The sequence below is a fragment of the Medicago truncatula genome, chromosome 4 (genome assembly GCF_003473485.1).
Source record: "Medicago truncatula cultivar Jemalong A17 chromosome 4, MtrunA17r5.0-ANR, whole genome shotgun sequence".
NCBI classification, from domain to species: Eukaryota; Viridiplantae; Streptophyta; class Magnoliopsida; order Fabales; family Fabaceae; genus Medicago; species Medicago truncatula.
This window is the reverse complement of record NC_053045.1, coordinates 53,547,080-53,569,354: the sequence shown is the minus strand read 5'-3', so window position 1 is coordinate 53,569,354 and position 22,275 is coordinate 53,547,080. Positions and strand designations below refer to the sequence as shown.

General features: G+C 34.1%; 5 protein-coding genes across 9 annotated transcripts; 3 read left to right on the top strand and 2 right to left on the bottom strand.

Moving 5' to 3' along the window:
* Positions 1-138: 138 nt before the first annotated feature.
* Positions 139-2,033, bottom strand: LOC25493887 (presenilin-like protein At2g29900). Its single transcript, XM_013602539.3, has one exon. The coding sequence runs from the start codon at positions 1,847-1,849 to the stop codon at positions 473-475; it is 1,377 nt and encodes a 458-aa protein (XP_013457993.1). The 5' UTR covers positions 1,850-2,033; the 3' UTR covers positions 139-472.
* A 506-nt stretch (positions 2,034-2,539) lies between these two features.
* LOC25493886 (glycine-rich RNA-binding protein 2, mitochondrial) lies at positions 2,540-6,222 on the top strand. Of its 2 annotated transcripts, none has more exons than XM_013602537.3 (6): positions 2,540-2,691; positions 3,127-3,284; positions 3,660-3,752; positions 3,868-3,974; positions 5,069-5,345; positions 5,693-6,222. In XM_013602537.3, exons 2-6 carry the CDS (start codon positions 3,143-3,145, stop codon positions 5,902-5,904), a joined length of 831 nt encoding a protein of 276 aa, XP_013457991.1. In that variant the 5' UTR covers positions 2,540-2,691; positions 3,127-3,142; the 3' UTR covers positions 5,905-6,222. The 2 variants fall into 2 exon arrangements, with proteins under 2 accessions (XP_013457991.1, XP_013457992.1); XM_013602538.3 differs by having other exon boundaries at positions 3,684-3,752; positions 5,693-6,210.
* Positions 6,223-10,150: 3,928 nt separating this feature from the next.
* Positions 10,151-16,252, top strand: LOC25493885 (respiratory burst oxidase homolog protein A). 4 transcript variants are annotated; one of them, XM_013602535.3, is made up of 14 exons: positions 10,156-10,802; positions 11,257-11,419; positions 11,515-11,563; positions 11,768-11,881; positions 12,030-12,431; positions 13,304-13,690; positions 14,147-14,242; positions 14,349-14,464; positions 14,576-14,678; positions 14,767-14,952; positions 15,082-15,216; positions 15,307-15,435; positions 15,522-15,600; positions 15,765-16,252. In XM_013602535.3, exons 1-14 carry the CDS (start codon positions 10,379-10,381, stop codon positions 15,872-15,874), a joined length of 2,493 nt encoding a protein of 830 aa, XP_013457989.2. In that variant the 5' UTR covers positions 10,156-10,378; the 3' UTR covers positions 15,875-16,252. The 4 variants fall into 4 exon arrangements, with proteins under 4 accessions (XP_024637013.1, XP_024637012.1, XP_013457989.2 ...); XM_039833345.1 differs by lacking the exon at positions 10,156-10,802 and adding an exon at positions 10,987-11,142; XM_024781245.2 differs by lacking the exons at positions 15,522-15,600; positions 15,765-16,252 and having other exon boundaries at positions 10,151-10,802; positions 15,093-15,216.
* LOC25493884 (uncharacterized) lies at positions 15,623-17,489 on the bottom strand. Its single transcript, XM_013602534.3, has 3 exons — positions 16,882-17,489; positions 16,352-16,517; positions 15,623-16,102 (listed from the first exon to the last, which is right to left on the bottom strand). Exons 1-3 carry the CDS (start codon positions 17,383-17,385, stop codon positions 16,080-16,082), a joined length of 693 nt encoding a protein of 230 aa, XP_013457988.1. The 5' UTR covers positions 17,386-17,489; the 3' UTR covers positions 15,623-16,079.
* Positions 17,490-18,543: 1,054 nt separating this feature from the next.
* LOC25493883 (DNAJ protein JJJ1 homolog) lies at positions 18,544-21,856 on the top strand. Its single transcript, XM_013602533.3, has 3 exons — positions 18,544-20,461; positions 20,847-20,896; positions 20,999-21,856. The coding sequence occupies exons 1-3, from the start codon at positions 18,647-18,649 to the stop codon at positions 21,054-21,056; spliced, it is 1,923 nt and encodes a 640-aa protein (XP_013457987.1). The 5' UTR covers positions 18,544-18,646; the 3' UTR covers positions 21,057-21,856.
* The last annotated feature ends 419 nt before the right edge of the window (positions 21,857-22,275 follow it).

Genomic DNA, 22,275 nt, shown 5'->3' with positions numbered 1-22,275 from the left:
TCCCTATTTTGTAGTAGCATTCTTCTTTTGTAAGTAAAATATTTACCGAGCATTCAAATTATATACCAAACTATAGTTATTTCAAACAAGAAAAAACATGTTTTAAGAGTAAGGAGTTTCAACAAGGCGATATAAATGTTATGTTACAAGATCAGTTGGTCTACCAATGCTATATATTTGGAGATAGAGTACACAATAACACAATAGCTAAAGACAGTATATTCTGGGTTATTCGTCACTGGTACTTTACAAACGGGGATTATAGGAAGGAATGAAATATTTGTGGTCACAGATCCTAAATATGGGTTTTCTAGTTAACAAACAGAAAAGAGTACAAAACAACTAGCAGTTTAAGAAAAGATTACAGGTTTAGAGAGACTTACAACAAAAGGCGAAACTTTAAGCCCAAACCTTTGGCTATAATAATGTAATATGCTTTATAGCCAAAAAACTGAGCCAAAGCAATATAATTTTAGAACATCAAGAGATTCAAGGAACATTGTACCACAAATACTTCAAGTAACAATCTGGTCAAGAAATAAAATAACACACCGAGTGCTACTGACACAGGTAGAGCAGGCAACGCTTTCTGATATAAAGCCAAAAGCATCAAAGTTACGCCAAGACCAGCAATAATTGCAAGATAACATGCATACACTGTCATAAAATCATACATTGCAGCTCTGCCAACCAAAACACTATAGAAGATAAAATCGCCCAGCCCCAACTTGATTGCACCGGACGAAGCCAGCCCAATTCCTTCCAACATCAAATTCTCATTTGACGTGGCATCTTCTCCTCTAGGAACCCGTACGTTCACACCATGATCAATCAAGGGTGTGGCAAGATCTGAATCAATTTCTTGAACCCTCGCTCGCCCCTCTTCGGCTCTAACCAAATTACGTGTGCCATAAGTGCTACTAGAATTCAAATTTGAACCATTTTCAGGAGTCAAATTCTCATTTAAATTTGTACTTAGAACAGTATTCGCGTCTGAATTGGAATGTGATGATTGTTCAACATTAAGTCCACCACTACCCAACACTGAATTTCCACTCTCAGTTATCAGAATTGCACTCTCAATCCTTCTCTCTCTCCATAACCTCCTCCGAGCCTCGATAATCCTAGGATCCATACAATCATTACTCACCGGCCTAGCCTCATAAACCAAAGCCGGAATTTCTTCATCCCTCGACATAGCAAGTTCAACTAAAAGCCTCAAAGGACCAACAGGCAACAAAACCGCAGCAAGATCATACAAAGCCATAGCAACAAGCATAGCCCATGTTGTCCATTCAGGCAACATAGTAAACCAATACGCAACCAATATTCCAATAACCACCAAATACCCTTGTGTAACAAAAATAGCCATTTTAGACATAAAAACAGCACAAACACCAACAACAGCAAAATTACACAAAACAACCAAAAACGTTATACAATCAACCGGAACACTAAAATGTTGAATCAAAAAAATCGAAATTTCACCTCCAAGAAAACCTAATACAACAAAGGAAGAAAAAGCCATGTAGAGTTTTAAGAACGTGATACATCGGAAATAGAAAAGAAGGACTAAGAAGAAAGTGGCGAAAGTTACGACAACAACGAAGGAGAGAGAGTTTAAAAGTGCGCCGAGGAATTTGTCCCAGGAAGAATCTGATGTTGTTTCGTCGTATGCTATGTTGGCTATGGTGGAGATTGTTGGAGAATCGTTTGTGTTGAGAATTGAGACTAGGATTACAACGAGGAACATGCAGATTGAAACAGGAGTGATAATTCTAACGATTTCTTCGCCTAAACTATCGAGAACGGTTGTTGAAGATGATGAAGTTCTTCGGGTTTCTGCCATTGTTGCGAAACGAAGAGTTCAGATCGAAAGCAGAAAGTGTTGTATTACTGTTAATCTGTTATGGATGCTTCTTCCTTGACTCTCCAATAATGGGTCGGGCCGAAACAAGACATATATGGATAGTTACTATTTGCACCTCTCTATGCAAGCTTGCGCAGAGATTTGCAAACAAATATACCACATTTAGTTAGTAAACTGCATCTCCATTCCATAGAATGTAATTTAATTAATTTTTTTAATTTTATTTTTAAAGTTAAGTTCAATGACTAGTATCACACTCTTATCGGATTGAATTTTTTCAGGTTTGACATAAAAAATACATTTTTTTTTCACTCAACCAAAATAGATCCAAATCAACCCGTGAGCGTCCCTACCTAACCACCAAGTAAACCTTATATCCTTTAGTTTATAGGGACAATGCATATAGCTTAAACTCATTTTTTTTGGTGTGAACCAAATATCCTTTCCTCTGTGTGCAACTATAAATATTAATCCAGACAAATCTTGTCCTCAAGAGATTTTACAATGCTGCATTCACAAAGCTGACTTCGAACCCATGACCACTAGTTAAGTCGTAAGAGATCCCTTACCATCTCATTAAAGTGTTCTTTTCGTAGTATGTTTTTCCTTTGTTGTTTTTGGTGAATAAACACTTCTGGTGGGTACAAATAGCAACTCTGCAGTGACGATGGGCCTAGGCCTACCTTTCTTAAAAGAGAAGAAACATGGGTGCATTTTGAAATGCTTTTCTGCATCTACATAAACCCATTTCCTTAACCAGAAAAAAATACAAATATCTTGGTTAGGGTTTAAGACACAGACAAGCTCAAAAGAAAACGCAGGTAATTCTCGAACGCACAATGTTCATCGTGTTTCTCTTTATCCGTTCATGTCTACCGTTGTTTCAATTTTTCTGATTCGTCTCATTTTGGACCAATCGATCCCTTTTTTTTTTTTTTTTTTTTTTTTTTACCATGCTTCGTTCTGCTGTTAATCGAGCTATTAACTGATTTAATCTGTTTAATTTTTGTTTTTCTGTTTAAATTCAATGGTTTAATTTTTCTACTGTTTTAGCTTAATTAAGAGATCATAGAGTAGAAGATTTTAATTCGTTTTGAAATTAGTGTTATGAACTAAATCGAATAACTGTTTCTAGGTTTTTGATTTTCTCTTCACTCTGTTTTTCGATGTTGTAGTAAAAATAGGGTTTTTGTGATTTTTTGGATATTGATTAATTTGTACAGAATATAGCCACTGATGTTTCTGGTTTTCTTCAGGTTACAAGTTACAACAATGGCTTTCTTTGGTAAACTTGGGAATATTCTACGACAAGGGGTAAACCGGAAGATTGTTTTGGAATTGCGTCCGGCCCCATCTGCTCTCCAGGCTATAAGATGCATGTGTTCTGCTCCAACCACAAAGCTGTTTATAGGGGGTGCGTTTGAAAGACCTTATTATGTTTGATTCCTTGTTTCAGATTTTTAAAATATCATTTTTTATGTCTTAGTTATGTTTGTGTTTAAAAACTATTTTTTTTAAAAAGTGATTTTTATGCTGAAAATGAAAAGCTAATTGGATTAGCTTTTGAAGAAAATCATCTTCAACTGGAGGGAGAAATACAAAATCTCTACATATAATTTTAAACAAATTAACAAACACAATATAGCATACTTTGGTTAGAAATCTCTAAAAATATACTCTCTAAATTATTTGTATCAAAATGGTTTTATAAAAAAGCTTACCCACAGACATAACTAAAACATCAAAATGGTTTATATATATATATATATATATATATATATATATATAGGTATTTTACATCTGTCCGTTGCAGGTGTTTCATATTCAACTGATGAAAATAGTTTGAGGGAAGCTTTTTCAAGATATGGTGAAGTTCTTGACGGTAAATATAGTTTGACTCAATGCTTTCTTTTTGTCATGTATAATGAGTTTTTTGTCTAATTATTGCAATTGTTTTTTATTTGGTAATGATCTCTTTAATATCATGCTCTTTGTAGCAAGGATAATTATGGATCGTGAAACTGGTAGATCTAGAGGATTTGGCTTTATCACATTCAATTCAGTTGAGGAAGCATCTAGTGCCATTCAGGCCTTGGATGGTCAGGTAATATAGAGTTGTTATTATAAGAATTATGCTTTCATAGCAATATTGTGCCGGCCATTTCAACTGATCACGTCCGTTTGCTGAAGCTAAATATTTAAGCCGTTTGATTTGTGGGAATATGAGGGCTGTATATGCAGTTTTTCTTTTAACCTGTTGATAGTTTGAATTAACGTTGTTCTTTAGTACTTCGTCCTTAACAAGTAATGTGGACCAATTTATAGAATCCTTTTAAAATTCCTTCGGTTATTTATTATGTGTAGATCATGGTTTCAAATTGCGGACTTCATCATGCAATGCATCTGAATTGCATAATAACACCACAATTGTAGTAGTTTTGCTAATTACTATTAAGTCCCCATCACATTGTTGCCTGCATCTGGCTGCGAGGGGCTTTATAGTGCTCATGAAAATGATTTTCTAATCTTCATATTACATTATGTTGGTGAAGAGCGAGAGGTGAGATATCCGAGGGAAAATATGAGATTTGAGATTTTAAAGATAAGTCACACCACAACAACCGCAATACCTGCAATTGCAGTGGCGGCAACTGCATCCCGATCGCAAGCACAATTTGAAACCATGCTATACATACTTATTAGCCTTATTTTGGCATATCTAGATGCTGGTCGATGTCTGTTTGGACTGTCTCATTGGCTATCACTGTTGTATTCTGGAATCATTTAATTTTACGTTGCTTATAATTTATTTTTTTTATTTTACGTGTCAGAGTACGGGTCTTGATGAAAGTAATAACATTGTAGCTTTACTTAATTTTTTCAAACTAAAGACAGATATTTAGTCGATTGCTAGAAAACCCAAAGAAACTGGCAACCTTTCTCTGAGCTTTCTTAGTTTTCCTTCACATGATAGCAAGTTTTAAGTAGGATAATTCTACTTCTGTTGTACGTGGATACATTTTTAACTTATAGTAGGTGATGTGCGCAAATGTATTTTTTTCTTGGCTTTGTTTATCGTTGTGTAGTTTTATCAATTGATTCATCTATTAACCCTTTTTTGTCATTTTGCAAATTTAATGACTGGCACTATGTTATCCCTCTTAATCTAGTGTTTCTTTATCTGTTTTGAACTTTCAGGATCTTCATGGTCGTCGGGTTAGGGTAAATTACGCTAATGAAAGGCCTCGTGTATATGGCGGCGGCGGCGGTTCTTATGGTAATGCGTCATACGGTGGTGGAGCTGGGTATGCAGGTGCTTATGGTGGCTCTCCATACGGTGGTGCTTCAAGTGGCGGTGGAAATGTAGATGGAGGTTATGGGGGTGGTGGCTATGGTGGAGGTAGCTCTGGACCAGGTGCCAATTATGGGGGTAGTAACTATTCTGCTCCTAATAGTTTCGGAACTAGCAATGCTGGTAAGGGCTATATAAGTGAGGGACCCTTACTCTTGTTTGACTAAGATGTATAAGTGAGGGCTTTGAAAATGTAAAAATAATGAATGCAGGAAATACGGAAAGCTCCAAGTATTTTCATATGATGACTAAGGAGTGCTAGCAACACTCTCTCTAGCACTCGCTCTCTCATTGGATAAAATCCATATGAATCCCACCACTTTATGTGGGATCCACAATAATTTCATCCAAAGAGAGAGTAAGTGTTAAGAGAGTTTTAGAAAGAAAGTGTTAGCATTTCTCTTTTCGTATCCCTAAGAATTATTATGATGCTAACGGTGGTTTTCGTGATTACTTTATTGACTATGCAGGTAGCGGCATTGGCTCTGCTGGTGGATATGATGGAAGTGGGGGGATGGAATATGGCGGCCGTGCCCAATTTGATAGCAAAGACTGTGGTAATGTAAATGAGGACTTGGGAGGTGACGGAGACTCGATCCATGGAAATTTTAGCGATGGTGATGATGTTGAGGACTCGATCAATGGCAATGATGATACTGATGATTTTGCTAAAAGGGCCTGATGGAAGCTTAGCTGGTAGTTTTCTATTATCCATGTACCCCTGCCTCTAGCCTACTCCCTCATAAATTTTGAGGAATCAGCCGGAAACCGATTTCAGGCATGACATTTTGACCAACAAAACATGGCAAAGAATGTTATCAATCTTATGCATCAATTTTCCCTATCTCCGTAAGAGTGGATCATCTTATTTTTATTGCTTAATTTGAGGTGATTTATCGTTTCACTAAATTGAGATACTTAAATAGCATGTAAATCAATGAATTGTTGCAATGTGGAAATTTTACATGAGTAGTTTATTTTGAAGTTATTATTATTACTACGAAAGATTCCGTTTCAAATTGTCATTTTAAGTCCGTTTTGTAGCGGATGTGAAATATGCAAGTATATATATTTTTTTGGTAAATTACCCAAAGTTCGGTTAAGTATAGGTACCTCTTAGACAAACTCATTTAAAATTTGAAAGACAGGATGGATAACCTTCACTCCATTTTTTTTTTGAAAGACAGGAGGATCTTTCATGGTTATTAATCATATATATCTATTTCTACACGTGAAATCTATATACTTTATTTTTATATAATTTTTTTTAGATGAGTTGCTTTTTCTCAATGTTTATATCGAACAAACTAAATTAATCAACTTTATTAACGGATGAATTATTTAAAAGAACTTGAATTCAATTTCTAATTTAAACAATTTATTTAGAGAACCTGAATTTAATTTCTAAAAACAATTATCTGTTACTTATCAATGTTCATATTCACATACATAAACAACAAAACTTTTTAGACCATCACACACCAGTTGTTAGAGCTGTCAAAACGGGCGGCCCGCCCCGTTTAGGCCCGGCCGGGCCAAGGGCTTTTAAGGGCCGGGCTAAAAAGCCCGGTTTGAATATGGATTGCAAAAAATGAGCCCGAGCCCGGCCCTATACGGGCTCCCAGGCTAATGGGCCGGCCCTGGCCCGTATTTTTTTCTTCCCTTTTCCATTCTTTTAAGTACGGAACATACATAAATATGCCGGGCTAACGGGCCAGCCCGGGCCCGTATCAGTCTCTCACACACACAGACCACAAAAAAAAAAAGTTGTATTTTTTGCGGGCTTCCGGGCAGCCCGAAGTCCGGACGGGCTAGCCCTAACGGGCCAAGGGCTTTTACGGGCCGGGCTAAAAAGCTCTCTTCAATTTCGGGCTCCAATTATTCGGCCCAAGCCCTACATTTTATTCGGGCTTTCGGGCCGGCCCTTACGGCCCGACCCATTTTGACAGCTCTACCGGTTGTATGTTACCTTTTCTCGCGTGTCGTATTTGAATTCTAAATTTTGAAGTACTTTAACATGTTTTAGAGGTTTTTATGAGATGTTTATGCTATTCGAATCATATTCTAAAATGTATATGGTGTGTGAGAAATCTAATAGGATGGAAAAATAATGTGTTTACCTTTTTACTCTTTTAATCCAAATATTTCATCTCTTAAAACATCTTAAAAAAAAATATTAAAAATAAGTTGTGAAGAACGTGCATAAAGAAGATAGTATGATATAAGTCAAAGAATGTTGTCATTAATCTATAAATATCCACTTTACAAGCAATTTCGTTGATTTATTTTTTCTTTAAGCAACATTCCTTAAAATAAATAAAACAAGCCAACAAGGTAACGTTACAATGCGGCATCCTTCACAAATACTGTCGAGGCACATGCGGTGGAGAGTTTGGACACTAAGAGTTTCGTACCTTGAAATTGATAGCGGTCGCAGTAGCTATTGTCATAGGAGGCTCTCACATTACAAAGGCAATTTATAAAATTCATATTTTGTCATCATAGGAAAATTTTTGGGCGAAGGGAAAATGTCTCAATCCAAAATAAGAAAATATCTTTTTTTTTTTTGACGTCAAATAAGAAAATATCTTAACTTAATATAACTATGATAAAAATATTTATATTTACCTCATTTCAAAAGTGCCAATGATATATTTTCAGGAAGTCCCTAATATGAACCTTAATTTTAAGGGACCATTGGTGGACCTCATTAATTTGCCCATTATAGCTAGTCAACTATTTTTTGGTGTTTTTTTCTTCTTCCTATATTAACTATTAGAGAAATGATATTTGTACATCCATTTTATGACAACTTTTGTACAACCTTCTCTCTCATACTCATATTATCTTCTTATTCTCTCTCTTTCTTTTTATTTCTCTATTGTTTTTGACCAATAAAAAAAGAAAAAAGGTAGGTTGTCACAAAATTGTCACTAAAAGGTTGTTCAAATATCATTACTCTAACTATTAAGGTATTTTGGGTTTGATGATGAAACATTAACGACATCTCCTTCCCCATTTCTCCAATAATAGCATCTATGGTTGCATCCACTTCCCCAATACTCTTGCACGTTTTTTTCCTGACAGATCTCAATACTCTCTTCTTTTTCGGACAATAAAGTTTAATTTTTTTTGTTGCTTTTAATTTCTGTGATTAATTTATCATTTCTCAAAGAGAAAGAGTAACCAGAGTAAAATAATTGTTTGTCGATTGCATGCCTTCAAGCAAAAAATGGAAGAAAAAAAAGAGAAGAAATTTGATTTTGGGTGGTTGTAGTTTGTGTAGTTGTGATTGAAATTTTGAAACTTTGGGTTGAATGAAAGGAGTTAAAACACAAGTGTGGTGTATGGTGGTTGTAGTTGATGATAAAAGTTACCCAATTGAATGTTAATGCTTCCATAGAAACAGATAAAAATCAAAATATAAACAGTGACACATAAATGAAAGCCTCACGCATGTTAATTACGTAAAGGGTGAGACAAATGAGGAGTCAATCTCATGGAAGGAGAAGAAGAGGGAAGAGACCCACAATGGTTCAATGGTTCACAAAAAATATAATAAAAAACTATCGACATGTTATAGCAGGTAAACTAATGAGGTTCATCAATGGTCCCTTAAAATTAAGGTCCATATTACGGCTTCCATTTTCGTATTGAAAATATATAATAATAGTTTTGTTCATAATCATCGTAGGACATCTTTTAAAGATTCTAAATTTAAAATTTATTGTTTAAAAAAGTCAAATAATTTGATTTCAATTTATTAATTATACTCCATCCGTTTTAAAATGAGTGTCATTTTAACCAAAATAATTTATTTTAAAATGAATGTCACTTTACATTTTCAATACAACTTTAATTTTTTCTTCCAACTTTATCCTTGATAAATACTCAAACTTTTCTCTCATACAATTTTTAATGCAACTTTAAGTTTGTCTTATTCTTATAATGTAAGGGCAGCTTAGTAAAAGTGTTATGTCTAATGATTATTTTATTCCATTTCTTAATCTATGCGTCAAAACTTTAAACGATACTCATTGTGAAACATAGAGTATAAATTTTCATAAAATTTAGTACTATTTAAGATGTTAACAGTGCACCAGAGAATTAGACACCTGTTAGCATATGCATGCATCTTATGTGATGAGTAGGAGTATTTTAGTCAAACATTCAAGCATAAAAGTCTGGAGACATAGGCTCTGTTTGGTAAAAATAGCGGATAACTGATAAGCTAACTGATAGCTTTTAGCTGATAAGCTAATTGAAGTGTTACTAAACAGATTTTTTTTTATTAAACGAGCTTATAAGCTATAAGCTAAGAGCTAAAAACTCTTTTTTGGATGTTACGAAAGAGACCCTAGTGACACACTACTAGTTCGATAAGACAGTTTCTTTCTTAACCAAATAATAGCATTTATGCCGATTTGATCCTTCCAAATTGCATTTAGAAACCCATAGAAAGAATACTTTGACATATTATTATCTCTTTCATTCTTAGTCTTATGTAATACCGTGAGCTGTTCTTGATAGTGGCAGTTACGAAAATGATATGGTAACTTTGTAAAGTATCTTTTTCCCCTAACATATCAACCAACACACAAGAATGCACATACATGATATCATCACAGGCTTTCCATTGCAGTGGATTTGTTAACCTTTCACCTGCCCTTACTTAATTCTCCATATTCACAATCTGACTAATATCCACCAAAAATTCTACTTAATTAGCTTGAATTAACAATATGGCATATTCCACACCCTCTCACCAAACCATTACACATAATACATTATTCTTTTGATTAAACCAATAACATACTTGTATTTTTTCTATTCCCTTATACTCAACCACTCAATTCCAACAAAATAAAATAAAAGTATACACTCATGAAAAGATAGAGTATAAAAGAAATGGAAAGAAAATTGCCTACTTTCTTGTTCTTGAATTAGTAGGCAATTTTAAACAAATCCATTTTGCAAATTCCAGCTAACATCTAACTGCTTCAAGGTCAAACTTGAATGCAATTATTCAATTGACTCTATGCTAGCTCCTTTTAAAAAAAATTCTATTAACTTGATCTTTCCATGGAAGAAACTTTATTACACCATTACACTTCACATTTTATTGAGAAAATGTTGAAAACAAAACTTCACTTTCCATGTTAACTTGTGATCATAAAAACTTCATTCTTCAAAACCCATCAATGGATGAACACATGGTCAAGTCCAAAACTTCTCTCTTAGCTCTCTTTAAATCATCACCATCCTCTTCATCATCATCTTATTCATCTTCCTATTCTTATTCTCATTCTTCTTCTTCTTCTTGCACCGTTGAAAATGACATTGATTCATTTTATCCGGTTCAAACCGGGTCCAAGGGTTTGCATGAAGCTGAAAAATGCGGACACGTGGCAGAAAATGAAGCACTTGAAGTGATGGGATTGAAATTCATCAATGATATTGTTGGTGATCAAGGTGGAATAATGGAGTGGAAGGATGTAGAAAACCGGTTCAACCAAGTAGCTTGGACCGGGAATGGTCCTGAACCTGTCGTGTCATGGTCCCAATTTGGCTTTTGCATTGGTGAGAAAATATGAAATTAATTAAGTTAACATTTAATTTATATGCTAACATTATTATGATACTACCACAATTATAATGCATGATATTGATGTAACGTTGCTGATTGACAAAAACGGTGTCGTTGATAAGTCTATTTCGATGTGTGTCCTTGGTCTGTTCTTTTGTGTTTGCCTTGTGGCACCGTTCAAGTAACATAAGAATCCATAATAATTAATGAATAGAGGAATTTAATTAGCCACCTTAGCCATGTTCTCAGCATACACTAAAATTCCATTATATAAGACAACTTGTATCATTTTAATTATTCATTTTCCTATACTTTATTTTATTTCAATCATGAGTAATGTTGTTAATTAACACTTCTTCATTTTTAATTCTCCTTTACCATTTTTTCTTTTCTTAAATAAATCATATCTATACTCTTAGTTTGGCTATATCATTATTTTAATTATAGGGATAGGGATGCAATCATCACCAGAGTTGGCCAGAGAATTGTTAAGGGCACTACGGGGATGCATGCAATGGAAATCAGATATCACAAAAACTGATTTGCACAATTTTTGGTTACGGATGAATGATGATTCTTTTAACTCAAGAATGCGATTGTTCTTTGACATGTAAAAAAAATCATCTATACTAAAACTTCAATTAATTTTAACAATTCCTAAAATCTATATGTAATTTTTCCTTTGTTTTTGTTTAATTACCATAGGTGTAACAGAAACATGGACGGAAGAATTACCGAGACAGATATAAAGCAGGTCATTATTTAATTTAATAAACATTACTAACATATAGTAGCAATTGACACCATTTCAATTATCATATGTTCATTGGTCATATTCAGCATGTAGATCATTTGGCACTTCCGGAGACAAACTTTAAAATCATTTCAAGTGGGGTGTACACATACAGTTCTTATTCTGAATGTTTTTAAGAGTAATTGAATTGATGATATTATACAGACAATATTATTAACCGCTTCCATAAATAAGCTATCGGTGACACGTGATGAAGCAGAAGACTATGCAGCCTTGATAATGGAATCTGTGGACAACAAAAACAAAGGCTACATTGAGGTACCATATATTATATTATATTATATTATAGTACTACTCCAATTTAGCCGCCTCAACATTAGAATTTACCATATGCTAGCTGTTAATAATGATTAATGAAAAATGTATACTATCAATTATTATGTCCGTGACATATATACATGTGTAGATATCTGAAATGGAGACTCTATTCAAAGAAAGTTTATTAAAAGCATATTCTCCAATGAAATTACAAGGAAGCACAAATCAGGATTGTGAAGAACAAGAACAAGAACCAATGTCAAAAGTGGAAGTGTTGTTTAGGACATACTGGCGACGTAGTTGGGTTGTTGTGTTATGGTTGGTTGGTTGCTTTGGTTTGTTTGGTTGGAAATTTGATCAGTATAGTAAAAGATCAGGATTTGAAGTAATGGGTTATTGTCTTCCAACAGCTAAAGGTGCAGCTGAGACATTGAAACTCAACATGGCTCTTATTCTTCTTCCTGTTTGTAGAAATACAATCACTTGGCTTCGCAATGATCCCCGTCTTAACTATGTCATTCCTTTTAATGACAACATTAACTTTCATAAGGTACATGCTTGATCTAATTTATCCACCATCTCGTGTAAAATAATAATAATTGTCAACAAAATTGATTGCTGTGTATGGGTGGACTAACTACTATTTACCATGTTAGCATTCATGTAAACACATTTAAATGCAGCAAACAATATACTAGTAACATATTTTTGAATAGACTATGTAATTAATTGGCCAATACGATTAAGTTCTATTTTAATATATAATTTTTTTTTTAGCTAAATATACTTTAAAAAAATATTTAGTACGTACTATTTATTAAGAAAAATTGGTCTAGGCCATATACCACTATGAGACAACCTTAAATATTTACACTATAACTGATAATGTACAACTTATGTACTATGTTTATGTATATGTCTGAGTTGACTTGTTTGAATTTATTGACTCACATAAATTTTGTGAAATTGTTTGGAAAAACTTATTTGAAAATAGTTTACGAAAACAATTTATAGTTTCTACGTAAACAATTTAGCTTTATTTTAGTTTTTGTTATAGGAATAACTTATACATAAACATTTATCATGATAAACATTTATGCTATAAGCTGCAAATTAAGATGTTTACCAAATCAAGATCTATATATTAAACATCACTTAATTTTTATTATTAAAAAACTATGTTAACGTCTACATAAAATATTGGTAAGATTTAGTAGTACAACACATTAACTTTCGAGTCTATTTTCGTTTTTAAGTACAACAAAAGAGTTGTGAAAACCTCTCCTGTTATATACAAACAACAATTATTTTTGGTGAGATATGTCGAAACTCAAAACCCATATATTGTGACATTGAAATTGAAATCCATTTGAAAAATAACATAAGTACATGATATTTTGCTTCTGGGATATATATATGCAGCTTATTGCTGGAGGAATAGTGGTGGGTGTGATATTGCATGGAGGGACACACCTTACATGTGATTTCCCAAGAATCAGTGATTCAGACAAATCAATTTTTCGACAAACAATAGCCGCAGGATTTGGCTACCACCAACCTACCTACATGGAAATTTTGGCCACAACAGAAGTTGCAAGTGGGATTGGCATGGTGCTGATAATGGCCATTGCATTTTCACTTGCAACAAAGTGGCCAAGGCGTCGTTCACCTGTGTTGCCCTTGTCCATCAGAAGGGTCACCGGATACAACACCTTTTGGTATTCTCACCACTTGTTTGTCATTGTCTACGTATTGCTCATTGTTCACTCCATGTTCTTGTTCCTAGCCGACAAGTGGATCGAGAAAACGGTAAGCTTCTCTGTCTTTTTTCCATTTTCCATCCTTGCCACTTTGCTTGATCTAAATAAAAATCTAATGTTTGTATTACTAACATTACGTTGAAAGGGAGACTAGACTCTACGAAATACGGTTAGACTCTATGATAGAAATTAGTCATCCACGAAGTAGGTGATAATTTACACCTATAACATGGTTAAAAGAACTGAATTATTCAAGCTTAGTGTTTTATAAGACATCCAATTTAGCAAATGAATATTGAAGTATATGCAACATTTTTCATTTGTTGAATCATGTTTACTAAATTAATTAAAGTTCTCAATTTCTCGTCACTAGTCTACTGCATGATTGTTACTGTCTACCACTTAACATGCCTAAGACAGCAGTAAATGTTACTAAAACTCTTGAAAGTAGCACTAATTTTTGTGTAGATTTTCATTTCCTATATATTTATCTTACTACATGCAGACATGGATGTACATTGCTTTTCCAGTTTTATTGTATGCTGGAGAGAGGATCTTTCGAGCCATTAGATCAGGATCTTATGAAGTTGATGTTATGAAGGTATTTTTATCAACTTTTTTATGTTCAAAATATTCATAAAAGCTGCTGGTTTGAGTTTCTTTTTCATATTAACTAGTATGTTCTTCTCCTTTGATTTTACATGCAGGCAAGTCTCTATCCAGGAAAAGTTCTGTACCTCAAAATGCAAAAACCAGACGGTTTTAAGTACAGAAGTGGCATGTATATATTCATTCAGTGCCCCCAAATTTCACCCTTTCAATGGTATTAGTTCAACCTTTTCATTTAATATTAATCCAATTCATTCTTGCAGTTTGAAACTAGTTAATCAAGATTGATGTTCAATTTTTGAATCTATTTTGCCTAAATTTTCAGGCATCCATTTTCCCTGACATCAGGACCACAAGACGAGTACCTGAGTGTGCACATTAGAACTCTTGGTGACTGGAGCTACCAAATATATGCTCTATTCCAAGAGGTAAGAAATTTACATTTTAAAAAAAATGCAGAATTATAGGTTTCTCAAAATTTTCCAGTCTCAAAATTGTTACTGCAATATTCTGCAGGCAGTGTTGTCCAGGTTGCAAGGGTGTCCAAAACTGTACATAGATGGCCCTTATGGTTCTGCTTCTCAAGACCATGTAAAGTATGACATTCTAGTACTTATTGGTCTTGGCATAGGAGCTACACCTTTCATTAGCATCCTCAAAGATGTTGCTAATGGTGTCCAGACATCACAACAAAGTAATCATGTAAGCTTCTTTTGTTTTGCTAATAATATTTTTTTCTTCTTGTGTGTGATATTTACTGCATTCACTAAAATTCAATTGCTCCACTTCTGTTCCATGAAATAAATGACACATTTGGGCATTTGAAAATAGAGTGGTCTCAGAGAATGCAGCTCAACAAAAGGTTCACCATCAAAAGCATATTTATATTGGGTTACAAGAGAACAAAACTCCTTTGATTGGTTTAGAGATGTAATGAAGGAAATAGCAAATTCAACAAAACAGCAGGTATGTATTCCTGATGCAATTTATCATAAAGATGCATAATTAAAATCTTCAATCATTTTCTGACCATTATAATTTTCTTGAATGTTTAAGTCGGTTGTGGAGATGCATAATTTCCTGACTAGTGTATATCCTGAGGGAGATGTTCGTTCGGCTTTGCTAAGTGTCATTCAAGCTTTACATCATGCTAAGAATGGCACTGACATAGTTTCTAGGACTCCTGTAAGTGCATCTTATCCTTAACTTTGGCCATTATATGTACAGACAAATTATGAAAAAATATAGTGATTTTGTCTCTGAATTTTCAGATTCACACACATTTTGCTCGACCAAACTGGTCCAACATATTTTCCAGATTGGCTCGCAAGCATGTGGAAGCTAAGATTGGTGAGAAAAATATCATTATGTATATTTAAAAAAGTATGCTAAATTATACATGTCATTAACTTAGCATACTTTGTCATCATTCTATATTATTTAAGTTAATGATTGAAATAGACATCATTCTATATTATCTTTTAAGTTCTAACTATGTGGATTTCCTACTACAGGAGTTTTTTATTGTGGACCATCTAACTTAGCAACAGAGTTGAAGAATTTGTGCACCAAATTTTCCACCAAAACCACAACTAGATTTGTTTTCCACAAGGAAAATTACTAAACATTTTTGAAGGATTGCATCAATTCCTCAAATAGGAAAGCGTACCTTCAGAATCTTGAGAAGTTACCTTTCTATTTTGCCAGAGAATCTGTAAATATATATGAGCGGTTTGGCAATTGAAAAATGGAAGAATATACAACTATACATCAATAGAAGTCCTTCACATTGATCATTGTAACTTGTAATTTTGGGTGTATAATGCATGCTACTTCGGTATTTCGCGTACACCTGAGGCAGCAGATCAAACTTTCAAATGTAAAAATGATCAATGAATAAATGTTACAAAGATAATTATCATGATATACAATTAGGACAGGAAAACATTATGAGTATCCTTTGCTAAAAGATATCTTGACATATATAATGTATTCTTTTGTATGCTATAGCTATATAATCATTGAAATAGACATGTTTTACAGACATATGCATCATCCATCTTATGCAACATATATAAGAAATGATATCAGAATCACTTACTTGTCTTTTTAAATCTTTTACACCATTTTATCATAAGTTCTTCAACACTGGCATCCATGCGAGTACCAACACCTCCCCAGACAAGCATGTGAGTTAGATCCCCAACAGATGAGCCAGTTACTTCATACACAGGTTTAAACCCAAGTCTTGTGTAGAACCTAATCAACTGCTTTTCAACAAAAAAAAAAAAAACTATCAAATAACTCTTCTAGGACTAGTCCCATGTACCATCATACTACTCCCTCCGTCTCATATTAAGTGTTCAAATCTACAAGTGTTTGAACACCTGCAAATTATGGTTAACCACATCCATTTTCGTGGTTAGTGAAATTAATGTAACATTAATTAATTATCTACTGAACACAATTAACCATTTATTTAAATTGTGTTAACCATTTTAAAATTATAATAAAAGTTATGCTAAAAAAAAGAATAGATGTTTAACCGAATAATTATTAAATTTGATAGCAAAATAAAAAATAAAATAAAATAAAAAGTGAAGTTAAGGATAAGGTTGGAAAGAAGAGGACCTTAGAATGGTAAAGATCAGAATCATTGATAGCAAGTAATTGAGCTGATTTGCAACCACAATCAAATCCATGTCTAATAGCAACAGCTCCAATATACAAACCAATTCCAAATATTGATTTCTCCATTCCAAGTGTTTCTCTTTGGAGTTTAATAGAATCCAAGTGAAGAATATTACCTCTTCCAAACCACATTCTTACCAATCCCTCAGCTTTTCCAAGCTCATTATCTGTTACCAAACTCCTTGCTGTGATTCTGAAAAAGGGTCCTAGAGTTTGAAGCTGAAGGTTGAGTTTTTGAGCACTTGATGATTCTAGTATTTCGGACATGGTTGGCAATGAAATTGATTCGTTGATAGCTTTTAGAGTAATGCATTTGAATCTGTTCTTTTGAAGGGGAGGTGTGAAGAGATGGGAAGTTGTAATATTTGGTGAAAGAGGGAGGCGATGAATTCTGGTTTGGATTGGTGGGTTGGTTTGTAAATTAAGGTTCTGGCTTAGCTTCATCGTGGAGGAAGCCAATGGAATAACATACTTGCCATTTACAAAATAAATAAATAAATAGTAAGCTTAAGCTAGGTTTATGGAGATAAGTTTGATATTTTATGGGTTTTACTTAGGTTAGGGGTGACATTCAATTTTGGTGAAATTAGACTTTGTCTTTATTTCTTTCTTAACCAATTGTTATTTTTTATGAAAATAATTTATTTTAATCATAGATGTATTATTATATTTTACCAAAGTCACTAAAACCTAACATCACTTAAATATTTTTCATATTTTAAAGTATGAATTTTTTTCCCAGGTACTCCAACCACAAGTACATGATATTACATTTTTGAAGTATTTGTTTGTTATAGGTCATGTGTAAGTCATCACAATTTTTTCTTTTAAAGATGAAATTATGTTAGGTTGAGTGTTATTTATAAACTATCCATAAGTTCAAGCAAAAAATAGGTAAAACCCAAAAAATAAAGGAAGTTAAACGAATACTCTTAAACATGTGAGTCCCAAACATATCAAAAAAAAAAAAAAAACTCTACAACTAAAGGACATGGGAAGCAGTCTTAATCTTACCATGTTTCAATCGCATAATGAGTGGTTAAATTGGACGCGTCAAATCAAAGTCAAAATATCATGTGCATAATAAAAAATTCTTATTTTTAAGATGAATAAGTGAGATGACTGAAGCTTGAACCCATGTTATATATTATGCATGTTGTGCCAAGTGAGATAAGTTTGTGGGACAAAAGTCAATCCATATAAATTTAGAGGAGTGATATTTGTACATCCAATTTTAAACAACTTTTGTGACATCCACTTTTCCTCTTTCTTGCACGGGCTTGTTGGTTAATAATATTTTGCTGATTCAAAAAAAAAAAAAATAGAGAGAGAAAGAAGAAGATAAAGAATAAAATCACATGTAAGTATGAAAGAGATGATTGTTCCAAAAATTGTTAAAAAAGTGGTTCTACAATCATCATTTCTCATAAATTTATATTTATTTATTTTTTTTACGAAAGGAATTTATATATATATATTCTACCGGAAAAAGACAAATAATTTATATAGTACTAATTTTGTAAAATAATAATAGTAATAATTTATACTAATGTTTATTTCATCAAAAAAGAAAAATTTATATATATTAGGGGTAAAAACCCAAAACGGTTTTGTTTTCGACTTCTGTCGTCGTCAACCTCAGGGTAACTTTGAGAAAACGAAAAGCACACGAAATACGAAACCCTAATTGTTCATCGAAGCAACAATGGCATCGACGGCGAAGCGATGCCACTACGAAGTTCTCGGTCTACCTCGCGAATGCTCACCAGAAGAACTCCGATCAGCTTACCGGAAACTCGCCCTCCAACGCCACCCCGACAAGCTCGTCAAATCAGGCCTCTCTCAATCCGAAGCCACCGCTCAATTTCAGGAGCTACAACACGCTTATGAGGTTCTCTCCGATCCAAAGGAACGAGCTTGGTACGATTCCCACCGTTCTCAAATCCTCTTCTCCGATCCAAATTCCAAGTCTAATTCCGTTGTCCCTGACCTGTTTTCGTTTTTCTCGAATACCGTTTATTCTGGGTTTTCGGATTCCGGTAAGGGTTTCTATAAGGTTTATTCTGATGTGTTTGATAAAATTCAGGCGAATGAGATTAATTTTGCTAAGAAATTAGGTTTAGGGATTGATTCTGTTAGACAAGCTCCTCTTATGGGGAACTTGGATAGTCCTTATGCGCAGGTTACGGCCTTTTATAGTTATTGGTTGGGATTTTCGACTGTTATGGATTTTTGTTGGGCGGATGAGTATGATGCTATGGCGGGTCCGAATAGGAAGTCACGGAGGTTGATGGAGGAAGAGAATAATAAGGTGAGGAGGAAGGCGAAGAGGGAGTATAATGATACTGTGAGGAAGTTGGCTGATTTTGTGAAGAAGAGGGATAAGAGAGTGATTGATATGAAGGTGAAGAAGAATTTGGAGATGGAGAAGAAGAAAGAGGAGGAGAAGGAGAGGAAAAGGAAGTTGGAGATGGAGAGGAAGGAGAGGGCTATGGCTTATGAGGAGCCTGATTGGGCTAAGGTTGATGAGGAAGAGGTTGAGGATTTGTACGAGGATGATGAGTCTGAGAAGAAAGATGAGAAGGAGTTTTATTGTGTGTTGTGTGGGAAGAAGTTTAAGAGTGAGAAGCAATGGAAGAATCATGAGCAGAGTAAGAAGCATAAGGAGAAAGTTGCCGAGTTCAAGGATTCACTTGATGATGAAGAGGAGTTAGAAGCTGAGGTGGATGAGGAAGGTGAAAGTGAAAGAGAAGGAGTTGATGAGGAGAGATTGGAAAGTGAGGAGGATGGAGTTAGGGTTGATGATTTGGAGGAGAGGATTCGAGACAGTCTTAATGTTGCAGATGAGGAGAGTGCAAATGGGGTTGAGCTGAATGATGATGGTGACGATGATGAATTTTTTGATGCTGAGCATGCAAAAGATGGGGAGGAGACTGGTGCGTCAGTTGATTTTGTTGTTAATGACGACGATGATGATGAGAATGATGTTCTTGAAACAATGGTATCTGGGCACAAGGGCCGGTTTGATTTTGATGAGAATGATGGCAACGATGACGATGTTGATGATGATGAAATTGGGGTTCTTGAAGCAATGCTGGCTGGACGTAAGAGCAGAAAACCCAGTGCTTCAACACACAAGCCCGAGGTTTCTGAAACTCCGACTCAAATTGAGAGTGAGAATGAGAATGATGGGGTTGGTGCTATGGAATATAACAACCGAAAGCCTGCAAAAAAGAAACGTAGAGCAAAGAAAGAGAAGGGTGGGAAAAATGGGGATGAAACTAATGTGCCTACTAATGGCAAATATGAGAAGAATGTAATCAATATTGGAGATGGTGATTCTTATGCACAAGAGTCTAGTTCTCAATATTTTGAGGAAAATGAGGATAATGCCGGTAAAGAGAATGAGCAGGTGGGTAGAGATAAGAAGAAGATTTCAAATCAACCTGTTGATAAAAAAGGAACTTCAAAGAACACAAAACCCAGATCAAAACTTTCAACCAGAGGAAGAAAACCAAATGTATGTTTTTATGAATATAATATAATAACCTGTTCTGTTCCTGTATTGTGCCATGACTACTGAGATATGTATGTAGCTGTACCTGTTCTGATATACTGTTTTTGTTTTAGCAGTTTTGTTAACTTGAAAACCCTTGTTTTACTTCCAATTTTTTTGCTTTACTAAGTGTGGTTAATTTAGATGAAATTAAAAGGTCTGCTATCTTGATTTGTTCATATTTCCATTTTCTTGTTTATTATTCTGTGCTTTTTTAAATTCACACATTTGAGGTAGCCAGGATAACGTTGGTTATATCTATATTTTGCTATGTTGTGTTCCATGTCTTCCAATTAAACAGAAGCCTTTCTGCTCTATTCTGATTTTTTTTCTTTCTTTCTTGAATTAGAGAAATCTTGGTCATTTTTGCGAGACATGTGAGGAGGAGTTTGAGTCAAGGTAAATTTCCTCTCTCTTGCTCATCAAATTTCAAGTTGTTCTCATCATTGTTTATGTTGTGAGGATAAACTGTTATATAACTTTGTTTGATGTTATTCTCAGGAATAAGTTACATAAACATCTGAGCGACTCTGGGCATGCAGCAATGAAAAGTCGATAAGGAAAATACAGTAAGGATCAATCATTTGAAATGTATCATCAAGTTGTTTTCCAGGTCCAGATATGTGACTACTCCAATTTTGGTCCATTCTTTAATTTTTACTAGTGTTTAGATAAATTGTAGCTCAGCCTTGCGGCAGAAAACATGTTGTTTTATTTATGCCACAGTTCATAAGGGTATGGATACAAGGTATATCCAAATCTCAATAGAAATCATCTTTGTATGTCAGACAACATTTTGATCAATCATATGTCCCAAACAAAACATGTGTTTAAATAGCCAATGTTATGGTTTAGGTGATGTAGTTTTTCTAGAGTGACCAGATGGAGTCCATTCTATTTTCTGGAAACAATAGTGAGATGGGAATCTTAGCAAGCACAAGATTGAATGTCTACGAAAATAGTTTACGGGTGGCAATTGGATCGAGATCTTGCGATTAATGGGGTAAAAATCTGTAATATGGGTATGGGCACTGGTACAGATTGTAACACTAAAAGATGCGGACATCATACAGTTGCTAATACAGAAACCAACCGAAGGGTATTCGAGATAGTATTAGAAAATGTTACATCGATGTTTCACTTTTGAATCAATTTTAAACTAGTATTTTTATTTTTATTTTATCAATTACAATTGTATTTTGATGTTTATTAGTTTATGATAGTTAAAATGCGGACATCATATACGAGTATGGAACGTGATACAAAGTTGTTATCCATACCAATACGAGTCTAGGTACCGGACAAATAATTTTTTGAACTACAGAATGGGGAAGAGTATTATACTCCATACATTATCAAGATCTATGTGAGATTTATGCTTAAATTTGAATTAGGCAGACTTGTCTTTGTTATGAATTTTAATGTATTTGTTAACGTGTATTTATTTTTCAAAACTATCTCTATAACGATTAAATATATGATTCTATTTTTCAAAATTTTATGATTTGATATGGATTGGAATATTTCTAGACATCAATAGATTGACAAATTTTTTTGGGTGTAGCTGCTCATGAAATTCGGAAAGATAGAAATGATAAGTCTTCTCTAATATACACTCGTCTTCCATGGAGTTTTTAGGAATCTTGGCTCTAGCAATGCAATTGGGGAACTCTTCAGTTTTTAGAGGGAAAAGTCTATGGTAATCTGGATTTTATCCAGAGATAAATAAAGTCTTATTTAAAATTGTTTCATCCAGAAATAAGAATGTTTTTCTGTCT